The sequence below is a fragment of the Nuphar pumila genome, chromosome 15 (assembly GCF_984573655.1).
Source record: "Nuphar pumila chromosome 15, dmNupPumi1.hap1.1, whole genome shotgun sequence".
Taxonomy (NCBI): domain Eukaryota; kingdom Viridiplantae; phylum Streptophyta; class Magnoliopsida; order Nymphaeales; family Nymphaeaceae; genus Nuphar; species Nuphar pumila.
In genome coordinates this window covers 78,536,509-78,551,114 of record NC_143263.1, presented here as the reverse complement: position 1 = coordinate 78,551,114, position 14,606 = coordinate 78,536,509, and the positions used below count along the sequence as shown (strand labels likewise).

Below are 14,606 nucleotides of genomic sequence, written 5' to 3'. Positions count from 1 at the left end.
ATATCTTCTTCCAAAATGTCCCTTACCATAATTTTTGAAGAAAAAGGACATTGTTTTAGCATGTACTTTAGAACAGTCATCAAGAAGATATACTATGGAGAAGGTAAGAGGGGGTACCTTATGCAATTAGATGAACGGAGATTTAGGACTAGGATGACTAGCTTACAATTTACACCAATGAAAAGCAGTCTTTGTGTGTGTGTGTGTGTGTGTGTGTGTGTGTGTGTCCACTAATAATATAGCAAAAATCACGAAACAGTATATGTGCCTAGAAAATCTTAGGCAACTAATTTTTTATTTTTTAGTATATAGATAAAAAACAATCCACAACTTTGTGGAAAAAGAGAAAAAGAATCGTTGAAATTGAATTTCCTCCCTTGGATTTTCCTACTAGACGTTCTACCATGTCCAGCGAAGTAACTAGACTTAATTCTGCCTTTCCATTACCTTGGTTTTTATATTTTTCCAGTTAAGTTATTTATCTTGCACAATCTTTCATCAAGACAGCGGGTTGAAATCTATTTAATAGAAGCAGCAAAATGGGAAGGCATTTTAGGAAGAACGCACACCAATACACTGCTCAAGATGTTTAGCAGCTCTACAATTGAAAGGGTGGTCTATTTCCAACGTAGAAAATACATATACACATTGATCAATACACCTATCGTATAGAAGATCAGGTTTGCAACATATGCACTTGAGTTTCTAACTTAAATTCAGCCTCCCATGATTCTGAAGGTCAAGGAACCACTTTTGGAATTGATAAACAAGAAAGCTTTTAAACTTTTAAAATGAGCTTACCCTGGTGATAATCAGATCATATTTGCATGTAAAGTTTGCTCTTACCACATAAATCAATCCAAGCCAAGTAGGTAAATAAAGAAAAATATAAGTACCACAGTAAATATCCACCAAATGGATCTGAATCTACAAATATCAGAAAGATTTCATAGACAGAAAATTATATTGCTTAATCACGTATATTTGCAACATGAAGCAATCTCATCAGGGACAGCCCACCATAATTCACATCCAAACAGGACATTATATTCCACAGAAAGTAATAAAGCCTCACACCTAGATCACAATAATCTCATGACATAACTGCCCTTACTGTTCAAAACAGAGAACAATCTAATAATCTGTTTGTGACATTAGCATACTTAAAATAAATAAATAAACGTTTTTCCAAAATTAGTGCCATCATTTTCAGCATCATTGATTAAATGCTTTCTTCAAGAATCCTTGAAATGAGTTCCCAATTCCTGCCCCTACAGCTTCTGCCAAATATGCTGCCTGTGACAATCAAGAAATGCACATTAAGTATCCGACTTAACTTTGAAAATTCAATAAGCACAACAGCATGCACAAAGCATTACCTCCTGGACTGACTTCCGTAAATCAAATGCATCTTTGACTCGATAATCCAAGAACATCCAGGTGTCATGAAAATCTGGTTCAAAGAGAGATGATTTACATCAAATGCTCTCACAAAGTTATCTCAGTTTACAAAAGTTGGATAGCGGGTAAAGATAACCTGGGGAGTGATCAGTCACCATATAAAGCTCAGTTGTTGAGTATGTTCCTCCTAACGCAGCACGTTTGACATACCAGTCAATATCCGAAGCCTCATCACCAGGAGCATGCCAAATTTCATCAACTAGCATAGCACGCTGCTTAAAGCTAGTCGGAATATTCATTGGTTGTGCCTAAAAAGATATGCAATGACATGTAACGTAGCACAAATGTGCATTACCGTAAACATGTAAAGACACAAACATGATACCTGGATACTTAGTGCTTGAGGCCATCGAGATATATAAGGTGCCTGCATTTCCAGGCGGATACGGATAAGCTTGGCAATGCGCTCACTAGTTATCAAGTTCGACAATTCCTCATCTGACTGAATTCTTTCAATCAATTTTTGCAGGCATTCATCCATAAAATACTGTGGCAAAGGACATAACAATAATAATAATAATGTACAAGTCAACAGAATAAATTAAAATAATTGATCCGAGAAGGCTACCAGTAAAAGAGGACATGACGCCAAAAACAGATGAAAAAAAGGAGATATTTCTACCTATAGTAGTTGGCAAACTCGTGACTTGGGCTCGGATCACCCAACCCTTACTCGCGGTTGAGCAGGTCGACTCGGTAACTCAGACGGGTTAAGACCTAATTTTTTTTAGTACTTTTTTTTTAAATATTGAATATAACACTATGTTTTCTACAATGTGAATGCAAATAATCAAACTCCAAGCAGAAAATTCACTGAATCAAAGCATCAAAGAACAAAAACTACAAAATACCTGCATAAAAATAAATAAGCTACCTTTCTAAGTTCTAATAATTTCTAACAGCATTATGCATTAAAAATTGAAAATCATAAAATGCAGTTAAAACTGTGCATATAATTTGGCAGTATGCAGTAAGCACACAAAGACAAGCAAAATTATGCAAGAAACCCCCAATAGTATGCACAAGAAACCTCTCAGCAAGAAACCCCCAACAATATGCGCAAGAAACCCCCAACAATATGCGCAAGAAACCCCCAACAAAATTGCACAAAAAACCCTCAGCAAAAAAATTTGTGCATTGTACATCACCTCTCAGTGGCTCGCCTTGCAGAGAGAGAGAGAGAGAGAGAGCATCGGCTCGCCTCTCAGAGGCCCAATGGCGAGCCTCTAAGAGACTCGATGCTCGGCATTGGTCAGAGGCGAGCCTCTTAAAAACAGAGAGAGCATTGACAAGCCTCGCCTCACAGAGAGAGAGAGCTGGCGATCATCAATGGTTGTTGGAGGTTGGCGGTGGTCATCGGTGTTCGGCGACAGAGAGAGGTTCGACAAAAGATGGACGGGAGGGGAAGAAGCTTCTCCGGAAAATGACGGAGGGGAAGAGTCGGTCGACCCCCCCCCCCCCCATTTATATTTTTTTTACAGTAAAACTGGTTAATCTAGGAACGAACTGGTACGGATAATGGTTCGACTTTGCAAATCAGGTTAGAACCGGTTAGCCGTGTATCATTCCTGAATCGTCTGATTCAGGAATGACTCGACGAGTCCATGCTGAATCGAATGATTCCTAGCCGATCCATGCCCAAACTTGGCTAAAACAAGTTTGGGCTGGATAGGTGGCCTAGCCTAGTTACTGGACAATGGGCAATCTGATCTGACTCGGACGATTCCCAAGTCGGATCGCCGGGTTTGCCAACTATGATTCTCCCACGCTTCTCCTATGCTTTCCACACACTTCATCTATTCTTCTTATATGCTCTCTGGCTTTACTTTTCTTGTTTTTTATGTGTTTTCTCTCACACTTCTTACTCATTTTCATATGCTTTGGCAGTCATCATTTTTAGATTAAAATAATACAAAACTTATTATTTTCTTAGCTTTTTTGTTGTTTATATTTTTTTCAATTTTTTAAACTCCTGAGATTTTCTTGAGATATTCTCAAGATTTATCAACTTTTGAAAATCTCTCCTAGAAATTACCTTTAATGATACAGGTGACTATGGTCTGTACACATGGCTGTATCCCCTTACCAACCTTTTAGAAATTCCAGTAACATATACCATACCTGCACCAATACACATGTGACAGGTGGAAAGCAAAACTAAAGTAGTAGTCTTGCTAAAAGTAGATGTATGTAAGGTAACTACAAATGCAAATTTCAACAACCATAAAAATTTCAGTGCTATATACCAATGGGAATGCTTCAGATGAAGAAGCCAATTATCACATATACTCCAACTTATAGAAACAGTGAGCTACAATGTTTTGCATCATGAAGACATTCAACATGCAATTCAAATGTTCAAACCTACTGTAGTAGTGCAACTGCAATCACATTGAATCAACAATTAGAATCCCATCAAAGAGAACTTAACCATCAATTGCATAAATATCTTAAGTATCAAAAAGCAAGCATGATATCATGTCATCGAGATGAAGGGCATTCATCCTTCACAACTTCCTACAAATATAACATAATTGTACAGAAAGTTATGTCCTATGGACCATTAAGATATCTAGCATGAAAAAAGATGCCACGATGGATAACTGGAACTACATAAAGTTGATGCACTGAAAACAACAAAAATTACTGGTTTTATACATAACAAGCGGGCTTTTTGCACATGTATACACTGGAGCAAGAGGAGGTGAATGTATTAACTTTTAAATGAATCTGCCTTGGTGGAACCCTGATATTAGCTGATAGCATGATAACTGCTACTAATGCCAAAATTGTGTGAGGCTAAATCAAGAAAAAGCCCATCCATCTAAAAACAGTTGGCTGGAGAAGGGGAGATCTTTTCTGTGCACATTCTGTACTGAAATTTTACATGTGCACTATTTGTGAAAGTTGTTATTATCAAAACTAATATCTAACAAGACATTTTCTCTTGTAGCTTTAACTCATAAAAAGAATTGTATTAATAACAAAAGAAATCAAGGGGGGACAGTATGAGAAGATGCCACCTTGAAGTATATAATAAAACAGTTTCCACCTGATCTTGGCTCAAGTCTTGCTCTTTTGCTGCATGAAGTGATGAACAGAGAGGATATGTCTAGCTTTATCATTAATATCCTCAGGGCCCTTATATTCCAAATCTGCTACCAAGTACTGAAAAGCCATCTCCAAAGAGACCGCCACCTTGTTCTGTCACTTATTGAAACATTCTACCTAAAATGAGCTCCCAAGCAGACTAGCCATGAAGGGAGAACCTCTAACTCTGGCCACTTCAAATAAAAAAGATTTCTAAAAAAATGGCAGTGTATAAACACATGAAAAGCTAAGTAACAGGGACTCGACAAAGCAGGTGCCGCACCCGCGTCGATGCGATGCGACACGGGTGCACGTGCAGGTGCGGCACCGGGTGCGGTCAACACGACCCTGGGTGCGGTCAACGCACCCAGGGTCATTTTCGTCCATATTTCAGACATTAAAAAAAAACCGATGAAAAGGAGTGATTAGGGCAAATTTTTTTTTTGCCCAAATAACTCCTCTCCTCTCCCGCGCTACTCAGCTCGAGCCCTCTCCTCCCGACGCCCCAACGCCACCTCCTAAGCTCCTCCTCTCCCTCGTCACAGGTACGGCCCTCTCGCTCTCTGCTTGTGTCGGCAGGGGAGGGGCCGAGCCCCCCCTACGCCCTCTCTTTCTCTTGTTGGGTCGGCAGGGGAGGGATCGAGCCCCCCCTGCGCCCTCTCGCTCTAAAGGTGGTTCGGCAGGGGAGGGGCCGACCCCCCCCCCCCCCCCCCTCCCTGCTCCCTCTGATTTCGGCAGGGGAGGAGCCGAGCCCCCCACCCTGCTCCTTTGGGTCGGCAGGGAAGGAGCCGAGCCCCCCACCCTGCTCCTTTGGGTCGGTAGGGGAGGGGCTGAGCCCCCCTTGCTCCCTCTGTTTTCGGCAAGGGAGGGGGTCGAGTCCCCATCCCTGCTCCCTGTTTTTGGCAGGGGAGGGGCAGATCCCTCCTCCTTGGTGATTTTATATCAAGATAATGTCAGTCTGTATAATTTATTTAAATTTTTGAATGTATTTTTTTGTGTTTTCAGGATAAAAATGACGGATAAAGGGAAAGGACTTGCGTCATCCTCATCCCAACATGTGAGTTCTGCTGTTAGTTTTGTTGATAGTTGTAGTGGGATTGATGAGGTGGGGCCACTACACGGGTACATGTAGATAAACTTGCAAAAACTGAAGAAGGAGGTGGTGGAAACAAGAGATTTTGATGCAAGCTCTGCGAAAGATTTTGTTGGGTCTTACACAAGAGTGAAGGTTCATTTGTTGAAGATAACAGGACATGGCATTTCAAGATGCAAAAAAAGTTGATGAGGCAATGCGAAGACAATACAAGAAGAATATGAGAAGAGAAAGGCAATGGCCGATTCTTGTGCAGTTAGTGTGTCATTTGCAAGCCACCAAGAAGATGCTGAAAAAAAAAAAGTCAATGTAGGAGGTAGATGAACGATACAAGCATCATTCAATATAAATGAAAGAGAAGAATTGGATAGAAAAGTTGCGAGGTATTTTTATTCTAGTTCACTCCCATTTAATGTGACTAGAAATCTTTATTGAAAGGATTTAGTAACATCCTTGGCAAATTGTAATTTGAGTGGTTATGTGCCTCGAAGTTCAGAAAAAATATGAACCACACTTCTTGTAGAAGAGAGGGCAAATGTGGAGAGGTTGCTGAAGATTAAAAAATAATCATGGGAGCAAAATGGAGTTTCTATTGTGTCTGATGGATAGACAGATATTCAAAGGCATTCATTGATCAATTTCATTGCTTGTTCGCTTAGTGGCCCAATATTCTTGAAAGCAGTTGATGCATCTAGGGAATATAAAAATGCAGAGTATTTGAAGGGATTGTTTATAGAAGTGATAAAAGAAGTGGGTGATCAGAAAGTGATACAAATCATTACAGACAACACTCTAGTTTGTAAAAATACAGCGTTGAGTTTGGAGAGTGAGTACCCTCATATTTTTTGGACTCCCTATATAGCACACAGCTTAAATCTAGCCCTAAAGAGCATCTGCAACCCTAAAGAAGAAGAAAATTCACAAGCATATGCTTTATGTTCATGGATTGAAGATTTAGAAAGAAATGTCAAAAGCATTAAGAATTTTGTTGTTAACCACCATCGTGCTAATGCTATATTTAATAAGCATTCTGACTTGAAATTGTTGAAGGTCGATGAAACATGTTTTGCGTCCATCATTGCGATGTTGAAGATGATTAAAAGAGTGAAGAATGTTTTGATTAACATGGTGACTGATGAAAATTGGATATTCTATCGTGCTTATGATGATATCAAGGCTCAAGAAATTAAAAAATTCATTCTTGATGATGAGTTTTGAGACAGAGTGGTATACTGCCTTCAATTTACGCAACCTATTTGGGAAATGTTAAGAGAAGTTGATAAGGATGAGCTCATGCTTCACAGAGTTTATGAAATGTGGGATAATATGATTGAAAAAATACAAGCTATAGTTTTCAAGCATGAAGAAAAAAATCCTGCATTGGATGATTCAGATTTTTTTAATCATATTCATTCAATTTTAGTCAGAAGATGAGATAAGAGCAACACTCCTTTGCATTGCATGACACATTCTCTTAATTCAAAACATTATGCAAATAAGTGGCGGGCTGGTGGTATTGATCGTGTTCCTCCACATTTAGACCTAGAGCTATCAAGACATAGAAATATGTGTATAACAAGACTTTTTCCAGAAGCATATCTTCTACATCAAGTCACACAAGAGTTTGAAAAATTTTCATCTTCGAGATTATATGGACCGACATTATTCGTGAGAGAAGAAGATAATATAGATCCTATCACATGGTGGTCAACATTTGGATCAGAAACACCTCTTCTCCAACGTCTTGCATTAAGATTGATATCGCAGCCTGCTAGTTCATCTTGTTGTGAAAGAAATTAGAGCACATATTCTCAAATCCATAACATGAAAAGAAACAAACTCACCAGCAAGCGTGCAGAGGATTTAATATATGTTTATTCAAATCTTTGATTACTTTCGTGAACCAATGATGAATACAGGTACTAATTTGCTCTCTTAGTTATTTGATTATTTCTTAGTTTTTCATTTAAATATACTTGTATTGTATTTAATATTTTCAAATTGGGTTTATAACGCAGACATGAAACATCCAAATTTTGAGATGTAAACCCAGAAGAGTGTGACTTCGAGTGAGAGCATGATTTCAACATAACAAACATAGATTTAGTTGAGCCCGGTATTTCTTCTAATGATGCATTTGATGAAGAAGAAGAAAATTATTAGCATCCATTACTTCATCAGGATATACTTTGGTATGTAATTTAGTTTTTTTATGCTTTACTTGTTTGATTGATATTTAGGTTGATTTATGTAATTGCTTTACTTATTTGATTGATAATTTGATATTTAGGTTGATATATTGCATGCATGATGAATGATATTATGACAATGTTACTTGTTAAATGTTAAATTGTTAAAACTTCAAAATTATATATATATATAAATTTACATTTTTGCCCCTGCCACACCCCCGCACCCGGGTTTTTTGGAAGTGCCACATCCCGGCACCGGCACCCGCACCCGCACCCGCACCCATGTGACATAGATGAAAAGTTGCCTCAAAGTCCCTGAAGCAACAAGCTCATTGATTCAAAAGATTAAAACTTCAGTCTTGAAGGTTATCTGCTCCAAGTGGCTTATAATAAGACGCCAACAACACAAACAACACAACTTTATGGGCCTAAGCATCAAATTGGTTTTCAAGAAGGGGAGGGGCTTGTGGCTCAACAATTTAAAGTTAAGAAGAATTTTCTCAAATTAAGCCATCTCTTGTGCTCATCCAAAGGATGCAATCACCTCTATTGAGAGATAGGGTTGCCCCCAAGGTAAGCGACATGCAGCCAGTTTGGCTCCTTTCAAGCTACATTGGGCCATTGACACATGATCCATGAAGAACTCTTACTAGAGAAATATTTTCTCCACTTAGCAATAATATCTTTAACATTCAATTTAGCCTAGAGAAAAAGGTGTTTGCATTGTGAGTGAGAAATCCAATGGTCTGAGAGTCAGTTCTCATAATTATCTTGATTCTCTTCAAAAGGGCATCCATATTCACATACCCTCATCTCCACATGGAGTAAAAGTGCAACCTTACCATGTCCTCCACGGCTAGCCATTACTATTGTATTTTTCCTTTCGGAAAGAAATCCACCAATCACCATTTCCTTGAGCTATACTTATATTTTTTAATGGTAATAGCCTGATTCTTAGTCTCAATGCAACAAATGCCAAAACCTCCTTTAGAAGTTGAGAGGGTGACCAACATACAATTAGCACAATGAATGCCTTGCACTAGATTAAGGCCCTTCAAGACAAATGCTTTCAGTTTCCTCTTGAAAATCTACTTCATGGATTTCAGAATGATGAAGATGAATGTCAAGTAGATGGATTGTTTTAGTGCCACTTGCACAGACCCTCTTCATTCATCTAGGCTCAGCATTGGCCATAGTTGAGCAAAAAGCGCCACAAATCATGTTGTTCTTTTTGTTAGGTATAGATATCCAACTAAAAAGCTGACTAAAGCTCAACAACAATGTTGCAAAGAAGCTTCTTCCACCATTAAGACAGTAGCGATAATTGCAGAACAATTAGAAGCATTACATAGACAAGAAATATCAGCTAGAAATTATGACATTGAACATTTCATTGATGAGAGCATAGAAGAAATAAACAAGTACCTTGAAAAATGAATGGCTTCATGTAGGTGTGTAAGTTCAGACCCATATGAAATTATAACAAGGACCTTTAGAGAATAGCATCAGAATATTCTGATATCAATCAAGCCACCTAATGGTGGAACAGGAAGGCCATATTTCATGCTTACCAGACTTCCAACATTCTGGGGGATACAATCATTTGATTATTTGATCAACCCATAGTTTTTTAGAAGGAAATGAACCTATCAAGGAAAATATAGAGCATAAAAAAACCAACCATTCACATCTCTGTCCAAAGTATCAAGTTGTTCATACTTCTCAGGGTTGAGTTATGACGGAAAAATAGGGCAACTACGGGAGACTCATCATTCATACATATCCGTATAGACTGATAAAAACTATCTTAGTGATAAAAATCACAAACGGCGGAAACTAATATGACAATTCTATATTCCATCAGATATACACGCACACCAATTACGTTTACTACCCTGAACTATGCATTTCCAACTCCAATAAAAGCTACCTAAAGTTGCAATTATAGCCAAAATTCTTTCTGCATAACATTCCAAGTCTGTATGACAAAGGAAGGAATAGTATTCCATTACATATTGAGATAATTTTATAAGATTGCAGCTAAAATTCATCTAGAGGGAGTTTAATTTTTTTGGGACCACTCACATAAGTGGAAGTATTGAAGCAAAACATTGCAGGCCCATAAACACAAGTTAGCGGCATATTTTCAGACCTTGGTACCTAACCTTTTCCTCCACAACTGTTGTGTGTTTGTCGTGATAACCTTTTTTTTTTTTGCTCATAATCGTTTCCTGTGGTTTGACACATTGCCACACCTTATCTTCGTATTGTGATAGTTATTAACATTAACAGAATTATTCTTTGAGGAAAAAGGGAAAAATACATACATCCTATACTTTCTTTTCACCATTTAGGAAAAATCAGAAGATAGTCATAGAATTCAAGGACTTTCATCGACTAAGAATCAAAGAAGCGTGTGACACATCATGGCATCATGGGAACATAAGTGAGCTAGATGGTAAGTAGCATACACCACAATGACAATCAAACGGACAATGCTAGCAAAATTCTAAGATCTTGCACTTCTGAGAGATGAACAAAGATGATTTCTCAGATCAATAAAGAGCTATAAAAATCTAACGAAAAAACCCAATTGATTATTAATATGAACGAAATGATCGAAAGGGCAATAAATAAAGAAACCATAACCCATACGAGCACCTAAAAGTTTCAACAAAAACTAACCAGTAAACATAAGAAAAAGCGAACCCGTTTAAAAGAATAAGAAAAAGATACCAAAAAGCATGATAGCCGACAAACAATTAACAAGACCAGGGTAGAAATCCTACAATGAAACAAATCACGCCACCAAACCATCCTAAACAGAGGAACCCAATTCATATTCTCCCAAAACTTACCTCCACGAGAGCGGCCTCCCTCTTCGGGAACGATCCGACGATGGAAGGAGAGAAACCGACGTCTCTCGCACCAGAAATTATCGCCGCTTCGCTCCACCCAAGTTTAACCTTCCAAACAAATCCCAACAAAAAAAGAAAAAGAAGACTCAAAAAACGCATAAAAATCACCATCTCTCTCTACAATTCAATGGGGTGATCGGATTTTTGTGGGTACCACGTAAGGGAGGGCAGCATGAAGAACGCGAGCGTGTTCATCTTTGGGCTCCCCGCCTGCTCCTTCGTGGCGCTTCTCCTGCTGATGAGAGGGCGAGTCTTGTTCGGTGGACTGGTGAGCATGGGCGTGGGCGTCTTCAGAGAAATGCTTGAAGAGACAAAAAGAAGAAGAAGAAGGTGGGAGGTGGCGATGGACACCACTTCGAAGAGAGGCTCGCAACACTCCCAACATGATAGAGCATCCGCAATACTAGGGGTGGCAATTTCTGACACGACCCGCCAACCCGACCCGCCAACCCGCCTCTTAGGCGGGTTCGGGTTGGGCTTAAGCCAACCCGTTTAATAAACGGGTCGACCCGCGTAACCCGTTTATTAAACAGGTCGGGTTCGGGTTGGGGGTATGCCAACCCGCCAACCCGGCTGACCCGTTTAATAAACGGGTTAGGCGGGTGGGTCAACCCGCCAACCCTCCAACCCAACCCGTTTGCCCGACCCGTCAACCCGCCAACCCCTAGTCTTCACTGACCATGATAACCTGGATAAGTGGTGGAGGATGAAGGCGTCGGTAGGAATATTCCGGTTGCCGCTGGACAAGCCCTTGAGGGAGCTGACGGAGGATGACATCTCGCAGCTCACGCGCGAAGATTGCCGGAGATATCTTAAGGAGAAGGGTCCGATTTTGCACTTCTTCTTTTTCTCTATTGCTTTCTTAGGCTTTCGGTCATAAGTAGGAAGAATAGATCGCCATGTTTGTTTCTCCGGCGATCGAGAGAGTTTTCCGGCGATCTTTTCTCACTCTTTTTCCTTCTTTCCTCTTCTTCTACCTCTTGTGAAGGAATGCGACGGCCGTCCTGGAACAAGTCTCAGGCAATTCAGCAGGTCCTCTCGCTCAAATCCCTCTTCGAGACGTGGCCCGAGAAAGAGGAATCCGGCTGCCGGAAACTGCTGATCAAGAAGCCCTCTCCGGGCTCATCTGGCGGACAGCGCCCGTTGGACGTCGCCGGAGAAGATCACGTGAACCTTTCAGACGTGAGCGTTCCTTTCATCCCTCAACTATTTTACGAATTCTTTCTCGCGGAAATCTTTTCTATCCAGATCATACGGTAGGTTGTGCTCCTCGCTTCCTTTTTCCGTCAAATTTAAATTTATTTTTTGTCGATTTCTTCTTTTGTTGTTTCATTCTTGGAGTCGCCTCCCGGTGGAGAGGAGAGACGATCCGTACCGGTCGTGGCGCCGCACCCGTCAGCACCTCCGCCGCTCCGCCTGCCGGTGTTCTGCGCGAGGGGGGCGGATTTAGATGGGGAGAGATCATCCGGAGATGCCGGATTCGCGCAGATCTCCCGGGAAACCGCCGGAGATTTCCTGGTTTATTAAACCGGGTTGGCGGGTTGGCGGGTTGGCGGGTTACCCGTTTATTAAACAGGTCGGGTTCGTGTTTGCCACAGCCGACCCGTTTAATAAACGGGTCGGGTTCGGGTTGAGGTATGCTGACACGCCAACCCGCCAACCCGACCCGATTGCCACCCCTACGCAATACCCTCCCTCTCTCTCTCTCGTTGTACCCTTCTTTCTACTCTTGGAAGGCCCGCGCTCTCGTGTATGTGTTGCCTGCGCGCTCCTTCTATTCCTACTCGGTTTATATATATATATATATATATATATATATATATATATATATATATATAAAGAGAGAGAGAGTCTTCAGTTGAAAGAACACGCGTCCACCTCGATAACGGCAAAGCAATAGGCCCCAACCTGTTCTTTGCATTTTCCCGACTCCACGGGGCCCCTTCTCCAAGACTCCAACCCAGGGATCTATGTGACAGCAGCAGGTTACATGTTACCCCTAACAGGGCATCTCATGCTCACGTATTTAAGAATGTGTGTCTAGTATCTCCATGTTTGTCAGCATTAATTAGCATTGAAGTTTGATGTGATTGCAAAGACTTAAGTACCCTCTTTTTCATTGGTGCAAAAAAATGACGATTTTAGAAAAGGAGTGGTTGTAAAGACTTAAGTGCCCCGAAGATGATTATTTAAGACCCTAAAGACTACAGGATTATTCGAGAAAGAAATCTCTCCTGGAGGAGGCCATGAACATCAACCCTCTCACTCACTCTCTCCCTTCTCTTTATGCTTCTGTGCACATCCAGCAGAAGATCCTACATTGCTCTATCAAGCACCGACTTACCTGTACATTGACTGTTGTGGAGCCTGATTCAGAGTTTTTACCCTTACAGAAGGAGGGTTTGGGAGCTCCTCCCAGCATGAGTAGCATCATTCAACTAAATGAGTTGTGGATCCTGATTCAGAGTTTTTACCCTTATAGAAGAAGGGTCTGAGGGCTCCTCCCAACATAGGTAGCATCATTCAACTTGAAGAGTTGTGGAGCCTGATTCAGAGTTTTTACCCTTACAGAAGAAAGGTCTGAGGGCTCCTCCCAGCGTGGGTAGCATCATTCAACTTGATGAGTTGTGGAACTTGATTCAGAGTTTTTGCCCTTACAGGAGGAGAGTTTGGGGGCTCCTTTAGATCTAAGAAACCACTTGAGAAGAAAGATGATACATAATATGAAGAATGGAGAAATATGTTCTTTGGTTGATTACTTACAGAAGAAATCAAGCAATGACCTTGATTTCTTTAGTACAATGCAATTGGATGAAGATGGATATGCTGTGAATATGTTTTGGGCAGATTCAAAGTCAAGAGTAGATTATGAATTGTTCAATGATGTGCTTGTATTTGATACTACAGTAAAGATTAATACTGAACGGACACAAATATATTACGATTCCCAGCGTGGATAGCATCATTCAACTTGATGAGTTGTGGAGCCTGATTCAGAGTTTTTGCCCTTACAGAAGGGGGGTTTGGGGGCTCCTCTCAGCGTGGGTAGCATTGTTCAACTTGATGAGTTGTGGAGCCTGATTTATAGTTTTTGCCCTTATAAGAGGGGGTTTGGGGGCTCCTACCAGCGTGGAGAATTTTTTTTTTGGGCCTTGTATAATTTTTTTATTTTCTTTCCCTCTTTTAACTATCGAAAAAGAGCAATAAAGCGTTTTGTTTAATCATGTGGCTCATGTTTCCTTCAGTTGTTTCTTGCTCAAGGTTTTCGTAACACCCGTTCCCACAATTTTTCTATTTTTCTTTTTCTATTTCTTTTCCACGATTTTTTTAATGACTCTCCTACAACGATTTTTAGTGTTGTCGGGTCTCCAACGAGCTCCACAACAATTTATAATGTTGTCCGGTCTTTCAACAATGATTTGTAGTATTGTCGAGCCTTCCTACAACATTTTGTAGTATTTTCGGGTCTCTAACAAGCCCCACAACGCTTTATAGTGTTATCCGGTCTTCCAACATCGATTTGTAGTATTGTCGGACCTTCCTACATCGATTTGTAGTGTTTTCGGGTCTCCAACAAGCCCCACAACGATTTATAGTGTTATTCGGTCTTCCGACAGCGGTTTGTAGTGTCTTCCACAAATCATTATAGCGATTTATAGTATTTTGGGGTCTCCATCGAGCCCCACAACTATAAATCGTTGTTGAAGACACTACAAATCGTTGTTGGAAGACCGGATAACAATATAAATCGTTGTGGGGCTTGTTGAAGACCCGAAAATACTACAAATCACTGTAGGAAGGCCCGACAATACTACAAATCATTGTTAGAAGGCTGGATAACACTATAAATCG

General features: G+C 40.4%; 1 protein-coding gene across 1 annotated transcript; it reads right to left on the bottom strand.

Moving 5' to 3' along the window:
• Window positions 1-950: 950 nt before the first annotated feature.
• Window positions 951-11,139, bottom strand: LOC149815695 (uncharacterized). The gene is made up of 6 exons (XM_089990613.1): window positions 10,909-11,139; window positions 10,695-10,802; window positions 1,787-1,948; window positions 1,538-1,709; window positions 1,380-1,453; window positions 951-1,296 (listed from the first exon to the last, which is right to left on the bottom strand). The coding sequence occupies exons 1-6, from the start codon at window positions 11,137-11,139 to the stop codon at window positions 1,216-1,218; spliced, it is 828 nt and encodes a 275-aa protein (XP_089846739.1). The 3' UTR covers window positions 951-1,215.
• Between the last annotated feature and the right edge of the window lie 3,467 nt (window positions 11,140-14,606).